Raw genomic sequence first — 22,732 nt, 5'->3', positions numbered from 1 at the left:
TTTAGGTATAATCTGCCTGTCTATCGCTCAGCACCTGTCACATCCGGCTTGAGACCGCCCTCTTTCAATTTTGGTAAAGTTTATCTCTGATGTGTAAATCGATAAACAGTAAACAGCTTCGACAGGAAAGAACGCGTTTCTGTTTAGTTTGGTGACGAATGGAGGATAGTGTTTGAGTTCCAGCCTAATAAATTCAATAATAATTGATTGAAAATGTCTGCGGTGGAGAGTTTGAGGAGGTTAGTGAAGGAGCGACTGGCTGCTGCTGTGGAGGAGGTTTTAGGAGCGTGTGTGCAGACTATGGTGGCCTACGAGGAGGAAATCACCCGCCAGCGCACACTGCTGGATATCTTCCTGCAGCCCGAGTTAAAGGTACACAGGACAGGTCTGTAATATGGTTACTTTTACATACATCTCTAAATAAAATAGCTAAAGTCGGATATGTATCAGAGAGAACCACGCCTACCGTGATTCTGTCTTGGCAAATAATTTTCAGAATTAAATAAAAAAAAAATTTAAAAAATACCGTAGTTAAAAATATCGTAGCAGAATTTAAATTTTTTATTTTTTTATTTTTTTACAAGTAGGCCTACATACAAGGGCCAGAGTTCGGTTTCATAAAGATATTTTAGACAGGTTTGTATAGTGTTAGGACCAGTCTTGATTTTACCTAGAGCAATGCTTCCATAGTAACTGTGACAGCTGTTTTCACATTCGCATTTTGTGAATGATCTTTATACCTGTGAATGAAAAAAAACCTCAAAGAAGACCAATAATTTAATATTCTCTCAGTTGACCATGATGGATGGATAGCAGTTCTGGTAGGCCAGAACTCATCAACAGCAGGTTATGTAACTCAGTGACTCAATATCAAAATATCTTCCTATGTAGTCAACATCAGACCCACCCTAAGGTCATATTTGTTGTTTTATAAATATATTTTTTTAATAGCTTCCCTCTCACAGCAACCTACCAAATCTAACATTTGCTGTGTCCCTGATGGATGCATCACACTGTTTATTTGAGAGGAACTGGGGCTCATATTCTCTTAATTCATGTGAGACTAAAACTTAAGACCAAAGGCAGAAATATTGACTTTTTGCTCAGATTTAAAATCCATGCATTGATCTGTTTTGTTGATTTCCATCACTGTGAACTGTGTGCATGTAAACAGATGTAGATATACCCTTAAACATCATCTTGCATGAGAGTACCTGCCATGAAAAAAGTCAGTTGAATATCACATTGGTTTGTGTCACACTGACAAGGTCCTCCAGAGCAGCCATCTTTTAACATGACCATTACATACGGCTACGGCATTTTCTGGCACCTACAGTGTCATGAATTCATCACACATGCACCTCTAAACCACTAGTATTATATCATCATTATTATCATTGTCACACATTGTACGAGCTTCATCAGGTGCTGAACTTACATTAGTCTCTATTATAGGCTTATATTGTAGCCTAACTTTACTGCAGTTCTGCTTACTGTCATGATGCGGAAGCAGTGAGCGACTGTAGGGTAGTGCCTGTTTTTTTCATTTGCAGGAGGATCTTTGGCAGTAGACAGCTACCAACACAATGCGCTAGAGAGTGCTGCAGAAACTCATCTAGTTCATGTTGAGAGATAGACTGCAGGCTACTGCCTCCATTTCAACTCTTTTGCTGCTCTGTTTGTTTAATCTCTCTGGGTCTTACTGTCTCCAGATATTACAATCATTACAAATTAATAATAACATATGCATTTACCTGTACATCAGATTTGATATTGTACTACATATCTATCATCCTCACAGTCAACCTATTTATGGTTTAAGTTTTGCGTATATGTTGGATTTGCACCTTATAGATATTTTATACTTATACTCCATATATTTGCAGCCTTTACTACCTTCTACTGCAACTGTCCCCCTCGGGATAAATACAGTTACATCTTATCTTATTACTAATAACTGTAAAGATCGATCTGCATCTTTGTTTCTAAAACAGACATATTGGCATTTGCTACAATTTGAACATGACAGGAAAAAATAAAGCCTTCATACAGAAAAAAAAAACTGCATATGGCAAAATACAGGACTTCAGTGTAAAATATAAATCTGAACTGGGAAGGAAATTAATGAAAGGCCCCCAAAAAAGTCAGACTACCTGCTCCTCAGCCAAAGGAAAACGTATAACTTATGGCAAAACCATACCATTTCGGACCCCAGCCCAGTAATTTCTGCACAGTCTCTAAAGGATAACTTAAGATGTAGTGGACCGTATATTGACTTCTATATTTTACTTCTGATTTGTTAAGCTGTCTACAGACTACTGGTACTTCTGTACTGTCACAGTAGTTAAATACCGAGTCATAAGTCATACACCATAAGTTATCTTATAGTATATTTCTAAATAAAGCTACACAGTGCTTTATAGAGGAGAAAAAACAATTCTGATGTTCCTTGCTTTGTCCATTCAGAGCTCCCACAGCAACATGTCTGTAAGGAAGAAAAGGGATTTCTTCTTAACCAGAAGCTCTGTAAGCAGGAGAGGAACTCCAGTCTGAACCCAGAGCCTCTGCAGATTAAAGAAGAAAAGGAGCATCTCTTCACCATTAAGGAGGGAGCGCAGCTTGTACTGAAGCTGGAGACTGATACCTTTATGTTGAGACACAGTTGTGATCAAACTGAACTCAATAACCAATCTGTGCTTTTACATCCTGAACACACTCAACAGAATACAGCAGAGGATGATCCTCTTGACAAAATCCGTATAGAATGGGTGAGATCTGAATGTGACAGGACAAACTCTGGAGTATCAGGACTGAACAGTAACCAGCGGCTCCTCTCTGACACTTCTCGTGTAGCAGATAACCAGAACCACAGGAGAGAAAAACATGGAGACGCAGCACCAATGACAAAAACTGCGCCTAAACCAAAGAAGAAACATGGTGCAGAGAAAACACCGCCAACAACAAATTCTGAGCAAAAGCCAAAGAAGAAGAACTCCGGGAACCCATCAACAACAAATTCTGAGCCAAAACCAAAGAAGAAGAATTCTGGGAACCCATCAATTCCAAATACTGAGCTTAAACCAAAGAAGAAACATGATGCAGAGAAAACATCACCAACAACTATTTCTGAGCCAAAGCCAAAGAAGAACTCTGGCAACCCATCAACAACAAATCCTGAGCCAAAACCAAATAATAACCCAAGGACTGCAACATCAGTTATAATCAGTGAGACAATACCAAAGAAGAAAAATATGGATGTTGATCCAAGATCAGCTGATGAGCCAAACCCTAAAAACAAACCTTACAAGTGTGATGACTGCAGCAAACCTTTTTCTTACTTGAAAAACTTGAAAGTTCACATGAGAATTCACACAGGTGAAAAGCCTTTTAAATGCAGCTACTGTGGAAGAATGTTCATCCAGAAGTCGACCTTGAAACGGCACACGAAAACTCACACCGGAGAAAAGCCTTTTAAATGTGGCTCATGTGGGAAACTGTTCGCCCAGGGGAGTGCGGTAACTAAACACATGAGAACTCACACGGGTGAGAAGCCGTACGCTTGTGAAATCTGCGGGAAAAAATTCAGCTGTGGCGCCAATGTGAAGAAGCACATGAGGATTCACACAGGTGAGAAGCCTTACACTTGCAGCCACTGCGGGAAGGAGTTTACAGACTCCTCGTCGTTGAAGAACCACATCCGCATGCATACAGGCGAAAAGCCTTACAAATGCCCTCAATGTAGCAAAGGATTCACACTGAGCACGACTTTGAAGAAGCACATTAGAACCCACACAGGTGAAAAACCGTATAAGTGTGACACTTGTGGAAACTGTTTTGCCCAAAGTACAGACTTAAAAATACACATTAGGATCCATACGGGGGAGAGACCGTACAAATGCAGCGTCTGTGGAAAAGGGTTCATAACCATCACTAAACTGAGGAATCACATGAGAGTTTACACACATGCACACTGAGCAAATCTTTAAAAAAATGTATCTGTGCTTGACAAGAAAAAGTAATCAAATTGTTCTAAACGAGTGCTCTTTTTAGAGCTTGTTAAAAGTTTTCTCCTCATGGCATTGACAATGAACTTTGGCCTTAGAGATGGTCTTGGAAGTTTTTGCCTTGACTGTCAAGAATGCATTGCTCTTGAAATGGCTGTCTGACCCACACAAGATGGGTGTGATATAGACACATAAACAATGACTGGAAAGAGATGGAATTACAACCCTTGTGGAGATGGATGTACAGATTCAGAGACAGACCTGTTGTTAGACCCAAAGTCAGCTATTCTCTGGGGTATTACTGGATTTTAAAACACTCCATGATCAACAGGTTGCAACAAAGGCAGCAGTTGCTATTACAGAAAAACCTCCCAGCAGCATTGAATCACTCATGGTCCCATTCTGCCATCACATGGTCCTTTTATGTATTTGCACCATTGAATTTTGTATTTCTCAGTAGATATTGTGTGTGATTGTTGTGCAGTATTTTCATTGGTATCGACTGTGAATTAAGTCCTAATAGCGGCTGAATTTCTTTGGTTTTGGAGTGTTTGTTTTACAATTGTATTATTATGCTTTCATGCAGCTGATGTATTTATCTATACCACACTGAAATTGTGATAAACTTGTTAAGAATTTCCCTCTTTAAAATTAACTCATGCACTTATCTGCCTCTTTGTTATAAACATTCCAGCAACATTGAATTCAATTATAACCCCATTCTGCTATCTATTGTGTATTTATGTTTGTTTGTCTTGTTTATGCACATCTTTTCTACATATTATTGATTATTACTTTTGTTTTTTCCTACATATTAGATCATCCAAGTTAAAAAGTCAGGCCTCTGATATTGTTTTGAATTTGCAACATTAACATTCACTGCTAAATAAAATTATTTTGATTAACCGTATCAGTGATTGCCAGAGGTATAATTATTATGTTATGAGGCTAACACATTCTGCTCTTTAAATAACCCCCAGATGTTGTAATTAAGTTGAGACTGGTAACAGTGGCAGCCATTAAAGCTAAGATTGTGTGCTTTTCCCTGTGGTTGAAACCTACCACCTGAAGGGCCTCATTAATACCACTTAACCAAATATGGTGTGTTTTCATTGGGGGGTTTCTTCTGCTGAGATGTTGTCTCCAAAATCCTTTGACTTAAGAAGAAGAGCTCAAGAACAACTACACATTTTAGTTCAGCTCCAGCTGTGGATTTGCATGCCCTCTGTTCACTCTTCCCTTTGCATGCACACACACTCATGCTTTATCTATCTCTTCATCTTTCCTTCTCCTCTCTGTTATATATACACACGCAAAGGCACTCACTGCAAAATATTATTGTAGTGCAGAGGTTGCTGCCAGATACCAAACGAAGTGTATATGCATGTATATAGTTGTAGTTTCATGGGGGTATACAAAGTGCTAAAAAATGATAATAGATGATTAAAATGGAAGAAAAAAATCCAGGAACTGTCTCTATCTGTCTGTCAGACCACCTACCTTTCTCTTTGTACTATACATTTATCAGTCTGTGTTGCAGCGGTTAATCAGCGGGTCGTGGTTCCAGAGCTGCAGAGACTCCAGTGCCATTTTGGACCATTAGCAACCCACAGGTGGGTTCATAAATCATCCGGATTGTGTTTGCACAGCTGGTTGCAACCCTCAACTCCGCTAACCCTAACCTCCGTCTCCATATCGATTTCAAACAGGCGAATATTTGTAATCATACTGGCTCACTTGAGATATTTAGTAAAGTTTCATGATGTGATTGATGGAGCAAGTGTGAGTAGGCCTGGGGGGGGCAACTGAAAAACAAGCAAAACAACAGTCCCAGACTACAGTACATTCAAATATATTTTTCCTTCTGTACTGTATAACTAGCCACAATTTATCGACCAAAGATAAATGACATTATTGATTATTATTTATCGTCCATGCTTGTGAAAGGCCTTACATGACTCTTTCCAACCCACTTCACTTGGAGACTACTGATGACTAAATTGTATAAAGTTCAACACCACCAGGAGGTGCTACAGTTTCATCCCCCAGCCATGTTAGTCACACACTTTTTACATCTGTATTTATGTATGTATATCTTATCTTATATTTTTTACTTCGCCTCATACACTTTATTTAAAGTCTCCCTCCACTCAAAAATATGTTTTTCTTCTTGTTCCTACAGTTGAATGTTGGAGCACCACTGTGCAGAATGATGTTTGTTTGACACTAGAAGGATGTTTTCACATTCCTGGTCCAGTATGCAACTTATACAAGTGTGATAGAAACCTGAAGGGGAGAATGGACTTTACAGGGAAGTAGGGGACATCTCCAGCAGGAAAACTTTAGAAATGAACAACATTTTCATATTCTAACTCTTTAGTCCACCCAGACATTTTCTATTTTTGTCTTCTCTTGTCTATGTTTTATTTATTGTCTATGTTCTACCCTGGGTCTGAGAGAGAAAATTATTTCAATGATATACATTCCTTATGGCTAGAAATACAAAATAATCTTCCTGACTTTTATTTATTAAAATGTACACGGCATCAATAGCTGTTACCCATCGACTGGAGAACAGTGTGCGAGCTAGCAGCCTACTGACAATTGCAATTAAGTACACACACGACAAACTCTACTCACTGTAACACATATCCAACGCACCCCTTCACCTTTGCATGGCAGGCTGTTTGAGCGCTGGTTGCGTTGCTGCTGCATTGCTCAGTTGCAAAACGCGTGCTAAAAACAATTATCAGTAACTAAACAGCGTTTCATTAGCAGGTTAACCTAACAACAGTCCGATCCCGTCGATTATGGAAGGCAAAATAACGTATTTGCACCATGTTTGTCACTCTGTTTGAGGGCCACGCATCGTGTTAGGCGCACAGGTGGAGTTCAGATCGAGTATCCTCACCTGCAGCACCTTTGGGTCACACTCCTTCCCTTCCTTCTCAGACACTAAAGAACAGCTGCTTCACCTGTCCAAGGTAAGAATTTTCTGCCTGTGTGTTAATGTGCAAACTCTGTTCAGTCAGTTTTTGCGGCCTTGACAGGACAATATTTATAAACTATACGGGGCTGCTGCTGTTTGGGTGTTCAATTTCTTGGCATCAGCTGGCTGCTAATTTCTGCTTTCATGCTGCTGCCTGTGTGCTGCATTTTCATTGGCAGTGCATTTATTCATGGGGAATTAATTTCTTGGGGTAGGGATTGTTCTCGCTTTGGTTGTTTGGCAACTGCATGCTATTGCTTTACTGAGTGGTGAATCTCCATGTTGGAGTGTAGGACTCTGAATAGGATAAGTTGTTCACAGAATAGATGAATGCATGTTTGAGTTTTGTTTGATTTTGTGGCATGATGTTGGTTTTTGGAGGTTACCCGCAGACTCACATGGGTCTCTAATTTTGGTTTTTACAAATGTGAATATTTTTTCTTGCATACAATCCAGTCACAGTATTATTTTTCCTGTAATACTGGCCTTAAAAGAAAACTAAATGCGGCCTTTCTCACACACTGGATGGGTAGACACACTCACACTGTGTTGGGTTAACACACTTTATATATTTAGATAAGCATTAGAAAATATTTCAACAAAAAAAATGAGTTCATGTATGTTTCTTTACTTTGTTGATATCTATACTTCTAATCTTCTGCTCTGTTTTGCTACATTCAGCCACACTCATCTGTCATCTGCTGCATACATAAGACGTTAAATCACAGAGCATTAGCTGCTGCGTGTCACGATTACGTGAGTTTAAACGTGCATAACATGTTGATAATTATTTGCTGCATGCAAGATATATTTTTGCTCAGCTTTGATGCTACTGCCCGGCTTATCTCCATGCTCTGATGTAACACTGCTGCAAACCCTTGCTGCTTCTGCTGCTCAGATCTCATTTCATTAGCTCACACTACACTACACTATCTCTGTGTCTACGTTTACTTTGAGGGGAGATTTTGAATGATGATGTCAGAAATCATTCACAGCAAATAACGTCTTTACATGAGTTGGCTTACCGAACTGTAACATGGTGAAAGCACCAAGAAACGTCATGTTTTAAGAGAGAATTTTGAATTCTGAAGTGAGAGGAGTTTTAGAGCCAGCATCTAGTCGTTAGTGATTTTGCTTCTTTGCTTGTGGTCCATATTGGTAGTGTTTACCACATTACTTGCCAAATTGGTACATTTCAGTGTTTTGTTTCCCCATTTGTTTTCTTTTCTTCACTCACTTTTTTGTGGCTGTGACTGCGCCATGCAGGAACAAATTAAACGTGTATTTGGGAGTAATACTGCTATTTTTCTAGTAAGTGAAAAAAAATCTTTCTACTCACATAAATGAAATCCCAAGATGGAAGCAAAAAGTAGAAACTTCAAAATGCCTAAAAAATGCAAAATTATATCTGCTGACTAAAATTATTATTATTTTGCTATAGGGGAATGCAGTTTTACCACAGTAAATACACGATCACAATAAATATCTAACCAGCAGTGATAGCTGATATGACGGAGGCTTAGGTTCAGTGATGTAGTGCAGGGTAAGACAGCGTATACCTACTTATTTCGCAGTTGGCATGGTGCATACCCACCAAAATCCCCTCTCATCTCCCCTTAATGCGTTAGGCCTTTGTTGAACTAGTAAATTTGCAAACTGCCCCTTGAAAAATAATATTAATTTTATAATGATGGGACATTCTGGCCTACAGTGTAAATCAGCTGTTCAACATGGCAGTTTACAAAATAAACTACTGGTCCATACTTTCAAAGTGAGAGAATAGTTCCAATTTTCATATGTGGATTAAATAAGGAATAAGGAATAGTTCACTCAAAATGCATAATTATGATGTTGTCTCACCCTGTAGTATAACCTCTTCTGTGGCTAATGTTAATGTGATCCTTACTTCAAGCAGCAGGGGAACTTCGGCAGATTTTTACCCTAGTCTTGATCACTAGAGGTCACCGAGTACTGTCCATAGGAAAAAGAACGACCAGAATTGGTGCTAGCAAACTGGAGTTCCTGCAGCTAATGGCCAGAGCTCCCAGTTAGTTATAATACACTTTTTGGGGGCATATCCTAAAGAGTGCCTTTTGCTCCTCTTAACAGACACAAAATGCAATTAAAATGTCTGTGCAACATGATCAGGGCCCTTACGTGACAACAACATGCCTTTTCAACTCATACGTTGTGCAGAAGGGCTTTCGGTGAAGCGAGCGGTGGAAAAACAGGCAGGGCGACAGTACTATTTTGTACGGTTTCTGACCACTACACCACTGCTGAAGTTATGATCCCCCACAGAAGGCTGTCAGTGGGATGGTCCCAGTTCCCCTCATCTCGCGATCTCCTGCAGGGTCCCTGTCACCGGGGATTGGAATCACCCATGGGTGCAGTCAGACACTTTCAAATATTTGCTATGTTTTAATGAATAGGGAAGTGCAGTCTCTATAAAGCTGCAATTATACTTCAAAAATAGTATGTGAACCAAAACAAAGACTACCAACTATATTGTATATAACTGTTTGTTGCTTTTATCTGATACAGCTGTCTTAAACACTGTTAATATCATTTTCTTTTGGCATTGTAACACAGTAAAGCTCGTTGTGCCTCTCGTTTGAAAAGTGCCCTAACAAATAATTATGGTTATTATTATTGTTATATCCCAATCTTTATGAGTTGTGAAATAAGAGCATGATTAAAGAAAATCATTCAGTCTCCCATTGATCCAAGGCAGATCTCCCAAACAAAAGATGTATCCTCCAAAATGCACCAAAATTGTTTCAATCTCAAAAGGCAGCAGTTTAGACTATGGTCATAATTGTCTGTGGTATAGAGTAGATGCTTCCGTTTAGTCAGACTTCAGTGGCATATTCTGAGACGGAAACAAATAGAGAACTGAATGAAGCTTTCCACATCCTAAATTTTCAGATATGCACACAGTGAGACAGTTCTGCAAGGTGTGTGGTGTGAATTTAACCATAAAGAGATCTGTGGAATCCTGGATAAGACCCCAAATACTCAGGAATCATCACAGGTCAGAAAACCTGACTCTTTGGTCTCATTAACAGCATCAGTCTTTCCGTTGTCTTTCTCATTAAGCTCAGCAGACTGGAAGGGCCTGTCACTTCCTATATTGTCTGGCTGACATTTTGTTTTTCAGCAGATCATTTTTTTTTTTCTTCTGTTAACTGAAATTGGATTGGACACGAGTCAGGACTGGAGTTATACTGGTGCCAACAGAGCTCTATATACCACACACTCTAACATTGTCTAGCTTTACCTTCTGTCCACTCAGCATCACTCCCATTCTTTCATTTACGCACGCGCACACACACACACACACACACACACACACACACACACACACACACACACACACACACACACACACACACACACACACATATTGGAGTTTAAGCTTCATAAAATAAGTCCATTTCAATGGGAATTCCCCCTTCTATATCATACTTTCCAGCAAGGCTAGTGGCTCTAAAATGGACACATAAAAGACAAAAAGGATTCTGTATATTTAACCAAATTACATAAAAGCTTAAATGGATTTGTGATGAAACCTCGGGCTAAAAAACCCTGTCTGCGAAATCCATCATGGTTTTCACAAGCTTTCCCTGGTGATTAGCATTGGCTGGAGCGTTGGCATGCACTGCAAATCAAAACCATATTCTTTCTGGCCCGACACACTTGTGTGCTCGCAGAAAGTGTCTCAGTTGCTAACCCCGTGATTTATAAACGTTTATCTCACCACAGTGGCCAAATCAAAGGCCTGGAAAAGGGAACAAATTAACAGAAAGGTATTTAGCTTTTCTAAGAGACCTAATTTTGAAAACCGCAGTATTCATAAAGCCACAGTGCATAATTATGTTTTTATAGCTGTATAAACTATAATGTTACCTTGTAATTTCATGGTTACAAACATAGCAATTTTGAGACCCCAGTTTTGCTTTGGCTTTGTTTGTTTGCGTTTTTGTGTAAGAAGTTATGCATGTTTTTAAAAACTGAGCTCTAATTTTCACAGGATGTGGGTTTTTTGTAGATGTTACATTTGTGTCATGAGTCTGGAGAGACAGGTGTGCTGTGGATGTTGGCAGGAGGTTTGATGACTCATAAGCCTGAAACTATTGATAATACACTGTTCTGAAGCTATGTTTAGTCTTTGCCAAAGCTGAAAGTCTCTACTCTATCAGCACCATAAATGCATGTTCTCTTGTTTGGGGGAGAAAAAGTGCTCTACTTGATCTTGAATAATCAGCTACATTCAGCCACAATATAATAACTCAGCATGCTAGTACTTAGGCTGTACACCTGTATAGTGTAATGCAATTCAATACAACTGTTTTGACATGTTTCTTTACAAATCACAGTTTCATCTCAGTTTTTGGTGACATTGTCAGAAACTGTATAAATTAAATGATTACTGAGATCATATATAAAGGTGGTTTTGTGCTGGACTACATTATATTGAGAGGTGTTTCTAATGTTCTGTCCTTCCAGTTTACATACATGAGATATTAGAAACACAGCTCACTAGTGCAGTCCAGTACAACATTATCACCAATGATGAGCTTAATGCTGAAACATATCATTTTAGTAATACTTCTACAGTGTCAACAGAAACTCATAAAAGTAGATTGTATAACTGAAGAGCTGTATTTGATTGCATTAATCAACAATACTTGTCAGTTAATTAATAGTGTCTCCTTATCTTCTATTGCGACTGTAATTAAAAACAGGGTGTGTATAATTAAGAGCTGCAACTTTTGCTGATTAATCAATTGGTTGATCGACAGAGAATCATTCTGCAACTATTTTCATGATCAATTAATCATTTATAAAGAAAAACATATTTTACAGCTTCTCCAATGTTAGGATTTTAATTGTAATATATTTGGGCTTTGGACTGTTGGTTGGATGAAACAATACATCCTCTTTGACTCTGGGAGACTGGGATGGACATTTTTCACTATTTTCTAATGTTTTTATAGACTAAATTATTTAATAAATTGAGAAAATATTTGACAGCTTAATCAATAATCAAAATAACAATTAGTTGCTGCCCCAGTGTAATCACAACATAGTGTACATTCCTTTAGAATACTACTTTACATGGTGTTATATGATTTATTGCCGGCTCGAAGTGAGATGTTCTGAAGAAACTTTTAATATGTCCAATCTTGTGTTACATTTCTGCAACAGATGAAAGACAAACACTTCAGTCAGGAGGATGACTCATGCAGTGTGGCACTTATTTTCCACAGGTGCAGACACATTTTCATAAATAGCTTAGTACTGAAAATGTGAAGGACAAGCAATTTGGGCTCCCACCATCTCTCCTGTTATCCTGAATTTTAACTTCTTTATTTTCTTGTATTTCTTTTACTTTACACATACCACAGTCCACTTCTTAAATATCAGATGCCTTCTCTACCTATGTAATTCTGCTTTTAGTTAGGGGGATTATGCATGGATGTAATTTTCTCCAAACTGCTCCCAGAAGTTTGAATTCAGTCTATTTATTGGTGTACTTCACAGTCTTCCAGTGCTTTCATGCTTCAGGGCTTTAAACTGATGCTGTACCACATAATCAGCACAACATCAGGACAAGCTTTTGTTACTACTTTGCCAAATTCAGAGCCAAACAATTAAAAGTATTACAATTGCCAAGGCAATATTTATTATATTTATCTTACAATATTCCCATGACCTCAGTATAGAGCTTTAGGAGCTGTGAGGAGGTTTATGGAAACGTTTGAGTTAAAAGTAGAGAGGGTATCTGATTGTTTCAAGGTGACATGAGGTAATAGTTGAAAAGATGACTTCTTAGGAAGGAAGCGGCTGCTGTTCTGATCACAGTAGGACAGTTATTCCCCCATCAGGGAGCCAAGAAGGAGCAGACACATTAGAGTGGTGTAATAGTGGCATTACTTCTTAGGCTTAGACTCCACTAGTTTCTTCGTAGCCATAGGAGACAGATGCTCTAGTTTCAACCTGGCAGCCTGAGCTCTAACATAAAGAATGGCCTTTAAGTGCAGCTCAATTGTTGTAATAATTTAGACTGAATGCAGTGAGAATATGTTTTTTGTTTTTTTTAACAGAAATAATGGTGGCGCTCTAAAGGGCTTTAAAACCTGTTTATGTGGCGTAGCTGCAGAGAGCAGAGGGGAAGAAGCATTACTCAGCCAGCTGTTAAAGTAAGGAACTGTGCTAATAGACATTTGAATGTATTTGAATATGAATGCAATGGTTATTTTCATTATCTATTAATCTACCAGTTATTTTTTCAATGAATGATTTACTTTATAAAATGTCTGAAAATCAAGGTGACCTCTCTACGTTGCTTATTTCAACGGTCCAAAGCTCAAAGATATTTAATTTACATCACATTAGTCAAAGAAAAACAGCAAATCCTTTCATTTACTAAGCAAATCTACAGAATCTGTAATGTTTTTGCTTAAAATATTACTTAAACAATGAATTGATTATCAAAATGGTTGTCAATGAAGTAATTGATTGAATATAATCGCTTCAGTTCCAAACATTTGTAGTGTAAATGCACATTATACATTACTTAAATGACAAAAAATATGACACACAAAATAGGGCTGGACAATAAACGGATTTTTATCATCTTATGAATCTCTTACTGACCTAAATTTTCTCTTTCTCGTCTCTATTTTTAATGAATGTCTACACACTGACATTAACTACAACAATCAATGACGTCTTAATAGTTCAACCAGCCATTCTGTAAATGACACAGACAGATGTATCACAAATGAGAAATAAAATTCTATATACATTACTTATAGTTACATTTATAATTATCTGGGTAAATATTCAGATTTATTTTTTATATAGCTTATAGGTCAGTACCTGCACATGGCCAGCAGGGGGAACCAGTTGACTGGCTGATTGGGCTGTGACAGCCTCACCCTGAATTTAAAGCTTAAGTCTCCCTCTAATACTTGATGAGAGGTGGTCATAGCATGTTTGTCATCAGGATTTAAAGTCATAACTTATACTATACTCAGTAAAGTCAGATTTAATATTTAAACCAAACCTGCATTAGACAAAAAGAAAGCTGATTGTTGTAGTTTTACTACTGGTAGGTACATATGTAGGTATAAATTTAGTCAAACAAAGCTAGTACATTATTTTTTAATGATTGTATAACGCATCACAGTTACTACATTAAAAAGTGGTGGTCCTGGCGTTTATGTGAGCTTTTTATCAGATAGTGTTAAAGCAGCTGTGGGAAAGCAGAGGTGAGCTGGAGAGGTCGTAAATCTTCCTCAGCTCACAATAGTGTTGGCTCACTGACCGAGTGACACGACTTCAAAGAGAACCCCTGTCTTCAAATGAACTTGTTGCCTTCATTGATACAGGTTTGGCTTGGCCAGCTGTTTCAACTGTGTGTGTGTGTGTGTGTGTGTGTGTGTGTGTGTGTGTGTGTGTGTGTGTGTGTGTGTGTGTGTGTGTGTGTGTGTGTGTGTGGTTTAGTTCTGAGATTGACATCAGTGGGCCACCAACCAGGAGCAATGACTGACACCTTTTGGATGAAGTTTTGGTGTGTGTGCTGTGTCATTCTGCAATGACAAAGGTCAGTGTTTTTGCACGTTGTAGTTTATTTACTGCAAATCACGTATGGTTTACGTTCCTCTGAGTCATTTTCCAAAGCCTACTAGTGTTTTAGATTCTTTTTTGTGTTTTTATACCTTCTAAGATGCCATTCAGGTCCTTTTACAATTTAGAATCAACTTATTTTGATGAATTGATCGACATAAAATAATTAATCAGAAACTGTTTTTATGATCAATTTATCATTTTAGTGTTTTTGCAAGCAAAACATTTACTGCTTTTATTTAAAAACTGAATATCTGCAGACCCCGGTCAGACATCACTCTGGACTGTGGGAAAAAATAACAGACATTTTACTAGATAGTGACATTTCATAAACCAAACCGTTAATTGATTTCTTGAGATAATAATCTACAGATGAAAATAATCGTTTCAGCCCTACTTGAGAGGTAATTATCACTGTTAACATCACACATGCATTTATTGTTACCAATGTGACTTTAAGATAAGATAATTATAAGAGCTGTTGTTTTGAAAGAAAGTATACCTAAAATATATCAGCATACTTCACCAGTAATGCAAATATATACCTGATTTGCTGTAAATAAGTAAAGCAGGCCAAATACTGCTTGAATCTTACAGTTCTCAGGCAGAAACCAAGTTTGGAACCTGGTTACAGAACAGTAACATCTATAAAATTATATAATAAAATGTAGGAATGGGAGCACATTTTTCCCCATTTTGCTTCCAAGTGAGTCACACCCTTTGGAAAAACATAAAATAATATCTTAAAAAGGCTGCACCAGACTGTGACTGGCCACTGAAAAGAAAAGTTTCAGTTTGTTCTGATTTAAGGATATAAACTGATTCATTCTGAAAACAGATGTTCACTTTGGGCACCCTGTTAGCACACCTGGTGAACCTGGTGGCCCATGTACCAAGGCTGAGTTCTTGCTACAGCGGCAATGTGTCTGACCTGTGGCCCTTTGCTGCGTTCTCTCTCCCCCTTTCCTGTCTATCTTGAGCTGTCCTATCTAATAAAGGCAACCCCCCCCAATATATATATATATATATATATATATATATATATATATATATATATATATTTAAGATATAAGATATAATGTTCACTTTGACATTTCCTAAAGTTACACTTGCTGAATAAAATGGATCCTTTGTTTGGAAATACTGTCAAAGAATTTGGGAAACAGGTTTTCACTTTAAAATGCAGTTTTTGTAATTGGACTGTCTCCCTTCTAGCCACAGATCACTATTAATAAAAGCTGCTGATGTTTGTGTTTGTTAATGTTTCTCTAAAGCGACATATCACTTTAACAAATGTCTGACTTCCACTTGTTGTGAAAGCAGTCTGGACTGATCATGTGTTGGGGGGCCTGCAGGGTGTTAGTATTCCAGTAACAGCACGGTCCTTCCAATATCTTCCTGGTATTACTCTTTCTTTATGAGATCTGTCTTTGTGCTAACTTTGATCTCTCCACTATACCATCAGTCTTTCTCCCACCCGCTCTCGTCTCACCCCTCTCCTCCTTTTTCTTCCCTTTCTCTCTCTCTTCCCATCTCTCGTGTTGGTTGTCTTTCCGTGTCAGAGACTAAGCAAACAGAGTCGTGTGTGAGCAGCCTCATAACTCCACGTTCCTGAGAGACTGGGAGCTCTCAGACGAGCGCAGCTGTGTCTTCATTTGTCGGCCATGTTCTGCATTCTCCAGATATCTCCAGGAGGCTCCTGGGCTTTTTCTGTTCTGGTTTGACCTTGTGCCCCTGTAGAAGGCTGAGTGGAAGGGAAGGAGAGTGGGACATATTTTCAGGTACAGTTGCAAGGTGGAAAGACACATGAAGACACATGACTCAAGAAAAAGTTATGTGTAAGTAGGACTGGGAGATATGGTTGAAATTAATGACATTCTTTACAATATCAACATACAGGTATATCTAGGGAAATCAGTTGATTGTAAAATGCCAAAAAATAGTAAAAAGAAATGCCTTTAAGTTTCCCAGAACCCAAGATGATATCTTAAAATATATTTTTGTGTTTGTCCAATGGTCCAGTAACTAAAGATGTTTAATATCATATGGGACAAAGAAAACCATAAAATCTTCAAATTGAGAACCTGGAACCAGGGTTTTCTTTTCTTTCTTTTTTTCTTTTTTTCTTTCTCCTTGAAAAAGAACAGTTGATTCATTACATTTTTTAATGCGTTGACTTTTCACATGTAAGACAAGAAAGATCATAAGTCACTTAGTTAGTTTTGACCCAAATTTGCTTTAAATAGCTGATATACATGATGTCATCACATCATCAGAATATGAATCCACGAAAAGATAATGAATGATTGTAGTGAATTTATGACTGCAACTATCAATTTGTTTCATTATGAATTTATCTGCTGAAAATCTTCTTGATTAATTGAATTATTTGGTCCATAAAATCAGAGAAGAGTGAAAAATGACCATGACAATTGGCTGATTAGTCAACCAATAATCCATAACCCTTTAAGTATGACAAAGAAAAGCAGCAAATCCTCACAACTGAAAAGCTGTAGTGAGGGAATGTTTTTCATTTTTGCTTGAAAAATAAATTCAAATGATTCACTGACTATCAAAATAGTTGCAGATTCATGTTATGTTGTTGGAATAATCAATTAATTGACCAGTCTTTTCAGCGCTAATTAAATTATCAACCAACTTGTGATATAAGGATGCTCCCCAAACAGCATGAGCGAGAGAGAGAGAGAGAGAGAGAGAGGCAGAGTGAGTGCAACACTTGGCTTACAAAAAAGGAAAAAGAAAGAGGAGGAAATGCAAGGCGACAGAGCAGAGAGCAGATGGTGTGTGTGTGAGAGTGTGAGAAAGAGTGTGTGAAGCGACAGGAGTGAAGAGAGTGAGAGCTGTTCAGGCCGGGCTCATGGTTAACACAGATATTATTAGCGGGAGGCCAGCATGTGCTTTCTTCAGCTTGGCCAAAAGAGATTTTCCTCCCTTTTCCTCCCCCACTTGAATCCCCTTGACCCCTCCACTCCTTCACCTTGCAGGTGTGAAAATCATCACACTCATCTCTGTCCCGCTCCGTCTGTATCTTCTTTTACTTTTTCACTCCTCATGGTTTAGATTTAGTCTCTCTCTCTCTCTCTCTCTCTCTCTCTCTCTCTCTCCGCTTTCTGTCTGTGTCACTCTGTCTCATCTGTTTCTTGGTGCATCTGGTAAACATGAGCTGTGGAAAGACAACAGACAAGTAATGGGAGAAGTGTGTGGGCGAGTGTGAGTGTGTTGTGTGGGGGCGGGCTGTGCACATCTGCATGTGTGCACATATGCACAGAGGACAAAAGCAAGTGTGCGTCTTTGTCAACTAAATCCCATCTGAAAGTATTTTCATATGAGCTTTTGGTTCTGTACCGACACTGAACCAACACCCACAAAACCACTGACACTTGAGTCGCTAAGCTGTCCAACAAGGGCTGCTGAAATCTCTCAATACACACCAATATATCATAATATCATGAACATGCTCTGCATTTTAAAAGCTGGCAAAGAAACCTGATGGTGGGAGAGTCAGTTCTGTAATGTGACCGATTTGATCCTCTTAACAGCAAGTGTATCCATCCGTCTGATGTCTCGAGAACTTGACAGAATCATACAGGAATAACTATACTGGTTCATTTGTCAGGGGGCTGTAACAGCTTCTATGTAGCAGCCCTCAAAATGATTTATAAGTTTAGTTACAGTCAGTGCAGACTGTGTTTGGCTTAGATTACTTTTTGTTTTGTTAGTCAGGTTTATCGGGAACTATCGGGATGGGTTCCAATAGCAGCTTCGTCAGTAAAACGCTGCGGATTTGTTAAGCTCCAGCGCTATACAATCTCTCGAACCATTTATCTCTTCTCTTTTGTTCCCCACATGTATGCTAATCTCATTTTCAGGCTGTAGGTACATGCTGCAAATGTTTTTGTGTGCAAATTATAAACTGGATTCAAAAGGAATTATTTTTCAATGACTCTTTTGATTCTGGCTGTGAGAATAGCTTGTAAAATGTCATGACTAATGCTGCAAAAAACGATTATTAATATACAGATTATTTTCTTGATTCATATATTCATTGTTTGTTCTCCAACTTCTAACAGTCTAAAACCAAAAGAGAGTCATGGAATACTAAAAAAAAAGGCAAATATCCACATCTTAAAGTTGAAACCAGTGAATGAGTGAATAATAAAGTTAGTCTAGTAGGCTGAGTGAAAATCAAATGACTCCTGACTACTTGTATGTTGTGAAGTTTGGGGTCATGAAATCTCAAAACAGGTACACTATATATTAGTGAATGTTAATTGACATTCACTATCACGATGAGTATTATGAGTATGAGGATTGACAGCTGACATTTAGAAAGCAAACGTGTTTAAAAAGGGACATTTTATAATAAATTCTCTCATGTAGCAGTGTGAGATTTGTGTGATTACTCATTACACTCTTTTGTTAAACTGATTTTTGTGCTGAAGCATATGAACTGCCAGATTGCATAAGACAGTGTTCAACTTCTGCACTTTGTATATTAACCTTCGACGGCCATGTGCTGCTAATGAATGGTGGGTTTGTGGTTCAGACCAGGCAGATGCCAACTTCTGGATGTGCAGAGCCTGCCAGTGACCATCGGTTACACAGTTTAGCTTCACTGCGAGTAATATGACGACCTGATGGTCTAATTCGCTAAGAAGTAACATCTGTCAAGCTAAAACATAGTCTGAAGTGTAAACAGATGAAGGTTGTATTGGTTTCTTTTGGAGGCAGCCTGGTGGTTTGTACTTTCAGCACACCTAGAAAACAGCGCAAGCCACCGACCACATCTCTTCCATCTCTGGCCTCACTCTGCCTGAGGTTTCCTCTGAAGTACCTTTGCTAGCACCTTGCAAGCCACAAAACACTAACTGACTTGGGGAAGTGACAAATTGAGGGGTTTTGGCAGTCTGCTGGCGGTAAAACATGCCTGTTTACATGGGAGGATCCCACAGAACCACAGACATGTCTATGACAGCCAATGAGAGAAGAGGAGAGCAGGGAGTTAAGGGAGAGCTGCAGAGAGAATGAAGGAGGGAGAAAGTAAAAGGAGGAGAGAAAATTTCAACAGAATTTCTGTCAATATTAATGCACAGCAATTGCAGGCAGGCCAAACCCAGAAGCACAGAGATGTGCACATGCATTTCCCAGAAACACATCGTGTTCTAGAAATTGTGAAAAGTGGCATGCTTCAAGGCATGGCATATCTGCCCATTGGCTGATTGAAATCTTACTGACTTTGGTGATCCTCTGACTTCTTGTCTACGGCCACCAACTGTTTGGTAGATTGTCATGAAATTTGGGGTTTAGTAAACTTTGGTTTATCTCTAAATGCAAGACTAATGCCATTCCCATTAGCCTCAGTTGCACTTTGTGTTTAGTGCTAATTAGCAAATGCTGGCATGCTAATGCGCTAAACTAAGAAGGTAAACATTATAGCTGCTAAACATCAGCATGTTAGCATCGTTATCGTAAGCACGCTGATGATAGCATTTAGCTCAAAGCACCGCTGACCCCAGCCGCTAGCGTGGCTGTAGACTCTGTCTTGTTATTTTGATTGAATGATCAAATCCATGTTGGATACTGGCACCAATTCCATATTCAAAAAAATCAATTGCAACTGCTCCTCTTCAATAAGTTTTGAACTTTTTATGGTTTTTACACTAGATCTCTTCAAACCAACAAATTACTGAAAGCCATTGTCTTCAGTTATTGTGCTGAGCTGCCTGTGGAGCGGGGCTCAGATTTCCTGGCCAAGACAAAACTTTAAGACGCTCTGACAGAAACGTCTGAGAGAGGAGAAACCCTATCCAGCACATGTCATTGTAATTCAGGAATATTATATGATTTAGAGGGTGGAGAGCACAGGGCTATGGAAACACAGAACTCAGTGGCAGGGCACACAAAGGACGTCTGTTCTTTCACAATGGAAACCTTGTTGGCATTTTCTTAGTGCCTTGGAGAAAACTAAAGAATAAACAACAGTTTGGTGTCCCCCGTCTCTGACATGATTGTATCTCTGAAAGCCCTTCCCAAATGGAAAGAGGGTGGATTTAAATTCATCCATGGCAAATCTCAGCTTGATGCATTATTGAATTTATTCAGCCAGCGACTGTATGTCTTCATTGTGAAATTGAGGGGTAAAATCCACAAAAATCACCACAAGTGTTGACTAAAGCTGGAGTGCAGCTATAAAAAAAACAGCATGGTTGAAGCAGGAATCTGTTTATGTGACATCTAAATGTAATTTTCAGAGGGTCACTGCTCTGTCTCCATACTTTCCCATTCATCTTCTTTCAGTAACAGAAATCCCTTTTCCCTATAGTAAGGTATTCAAGTCAGCAAGAAGGATAACAGATCCTTTGTATCTCCTCAAAGTTGAAGCTTACATCCAAGCTAAGGGGCTGTACTCTCCATTTGTGCCCGTACACTGAAATGTGGGCCTTTTTTATAGGTTTTATGAATTAAATTAACCACAGCTCAGTTTATTTAATCAATATTTTGAACCTAATAATGGAGAGTAACTTCAATGTGAAAGGTAAGAAGGAATTATCACTCATAACTACAGTTCTCTTCTGAGTGTCATCTTTTAGCTCATTTTTAGCTCAACTTGACTATTTTGGTTCACTCCAACCTCTTTTGTCAATGTTCCAGCAGCAGCTGTTTTCAGTAAAAACTCAGATAAACCCAGTGTACCTGTAGAGAGACAAAGTTAGCAACTAGCTGGTGAACATAGTGGAAGATATTTCCAACTGGCATTGCTGGAGAGCAAAACAGAGCTAAAAAGAGTGTGAATATTTGACTGATATTTTAGTATTTTTATGTTGTGTCAGGCTTCAATTTTATGAACATCTTGTTTGTGTTTCATTCATAATTTGTTCGAAATCATTTCATTTTAGATTTTTTTTTTGTCCTCATATGTCCAAGTACCATGTTGTCTCTTTTTGTTGAGTTTTTGGAGAGGTGTTATATTTATGTTGTTTATGACAGAATTAAATCAGATGAAAACATCACAACACCACATTAATGTTTGAATGTCCCGGGGATTCCCTGTTATGGTTGCAGTCGTCAGTAGTAAACATTCACTACTCCACATCATCCCCTGTGCCAGAGGCAAGTGAGTTTCATTTGAGCAAAGCTCCAGAGGAAATGAATTAGATGAGATGGAAAATGTAGAAAAGATGCACATGACATTCTCCAGGCTGATGTTCTGGGGAATCAGGTCTGTTCCAGGAATTGATACTGATACTATGAGTCCACTGTTTTGCCATCTCATTTATCATCTTTTGAACAGTTCGAAAGAATACAAGAGTAACACATTTAACACTTTAGACAGCTGGACAAACCAAACCTGTGTTACTGAAGGCAACAAGTTCATTTGAAGACAGGGGTTCTCTTTGAAGAAGTGTCACAAAGCAAACAACAAGTGAACTAAGGAGGATTTATGACTCCTTCAGCTCACCTCTGCTTCCCCACAGCTGCCTTAACACACTCTGCTGGTGACACCACAGCAGGAAAGCCAGGAAGGGCTGAAACACATAAACCAACATTTAACATATTCAAAAGTTATAGTAGGCAACAACTTCATGGCATTGATGCAGCAGGAAGTAACGGAACAGTTACTGAGGAACTGTTCAATTAAAGCTGATTATGAAATGTTGAATTAGGTAAATGTTTTAACGAATAGCCATACCATGAAACCTTCCCTGTTGATTACTCTTATTAAGACGATTATATTTTGTAAGTTTTCTGAAATGTTATGTGTAGATATGGAAATGATGCATTATCTAATGCTAACTGATGATGAATTTAGGAGAAATCTAAAGATGCAAATAGACCACTAGTCTGAAAGAGGACATTAAGATGTTGCACATTTCATATTACACAGTATAGAATGAAATAATATAGTTCTTCCTTCCAATGTATCTTTAGTGGGATTTTCAGATGCTTGACACTAGATTTGATCAAAAAGTGTCCAACATGCATTGAAAACTGTTGTTCTACGGATTTATTGCAGTAAAACTCCTTTGGCTTTTATACAAGTACTTGACAGCTATCTATAGGATTACATTTAAATTGTTAG

The 22,732-nt window shown here is 38.5% G+C and overlaps 1 protein-coding gene across 1 annotated transcript; it reads left to right on the top strand.

Moving 5' to 3' along the window:
- The first annotated feature begins 48 nt into the window (after positions 1-48).
- LOC127376733 (zinc finger protein 260-like) lies at positions 49-4,914 on the top strand. Its single transcript, XM_051423921.1, has 2 exons — positions 49-385; positions 2,467-4,914. Exons 1-2 carry the CDS (start codon positions 214-216, stop codon positions 3,972-3,974), a joined length of 1,680 nt encoding a protein of 559 aa, XP_051279881.1. The 5' UTR covers positions 49-213; the 3' UTR covers positions 3,975-4,914.
- The last annotated feature ends 17,818 nt before the right edge of the window (positions 4,915-22,732 follow it).

This window comes from Dicentrarchus labrax, unplaced genomic scaffold (genome assembly GCF_905237075.1).
Source record: "Dicentrarchus labrax unplaced genomic scaffold, dlabrax2021, whole genome shotgun sequence".
NCBI lineage: Eukaryota > Metazoa > Chordata > Actinopteri > Moronidae > Dicentrarchus > Dicentrarchus labrax.
This window is presented reverse-complemented; position numbering and strand designations above follow the sequence as displayed.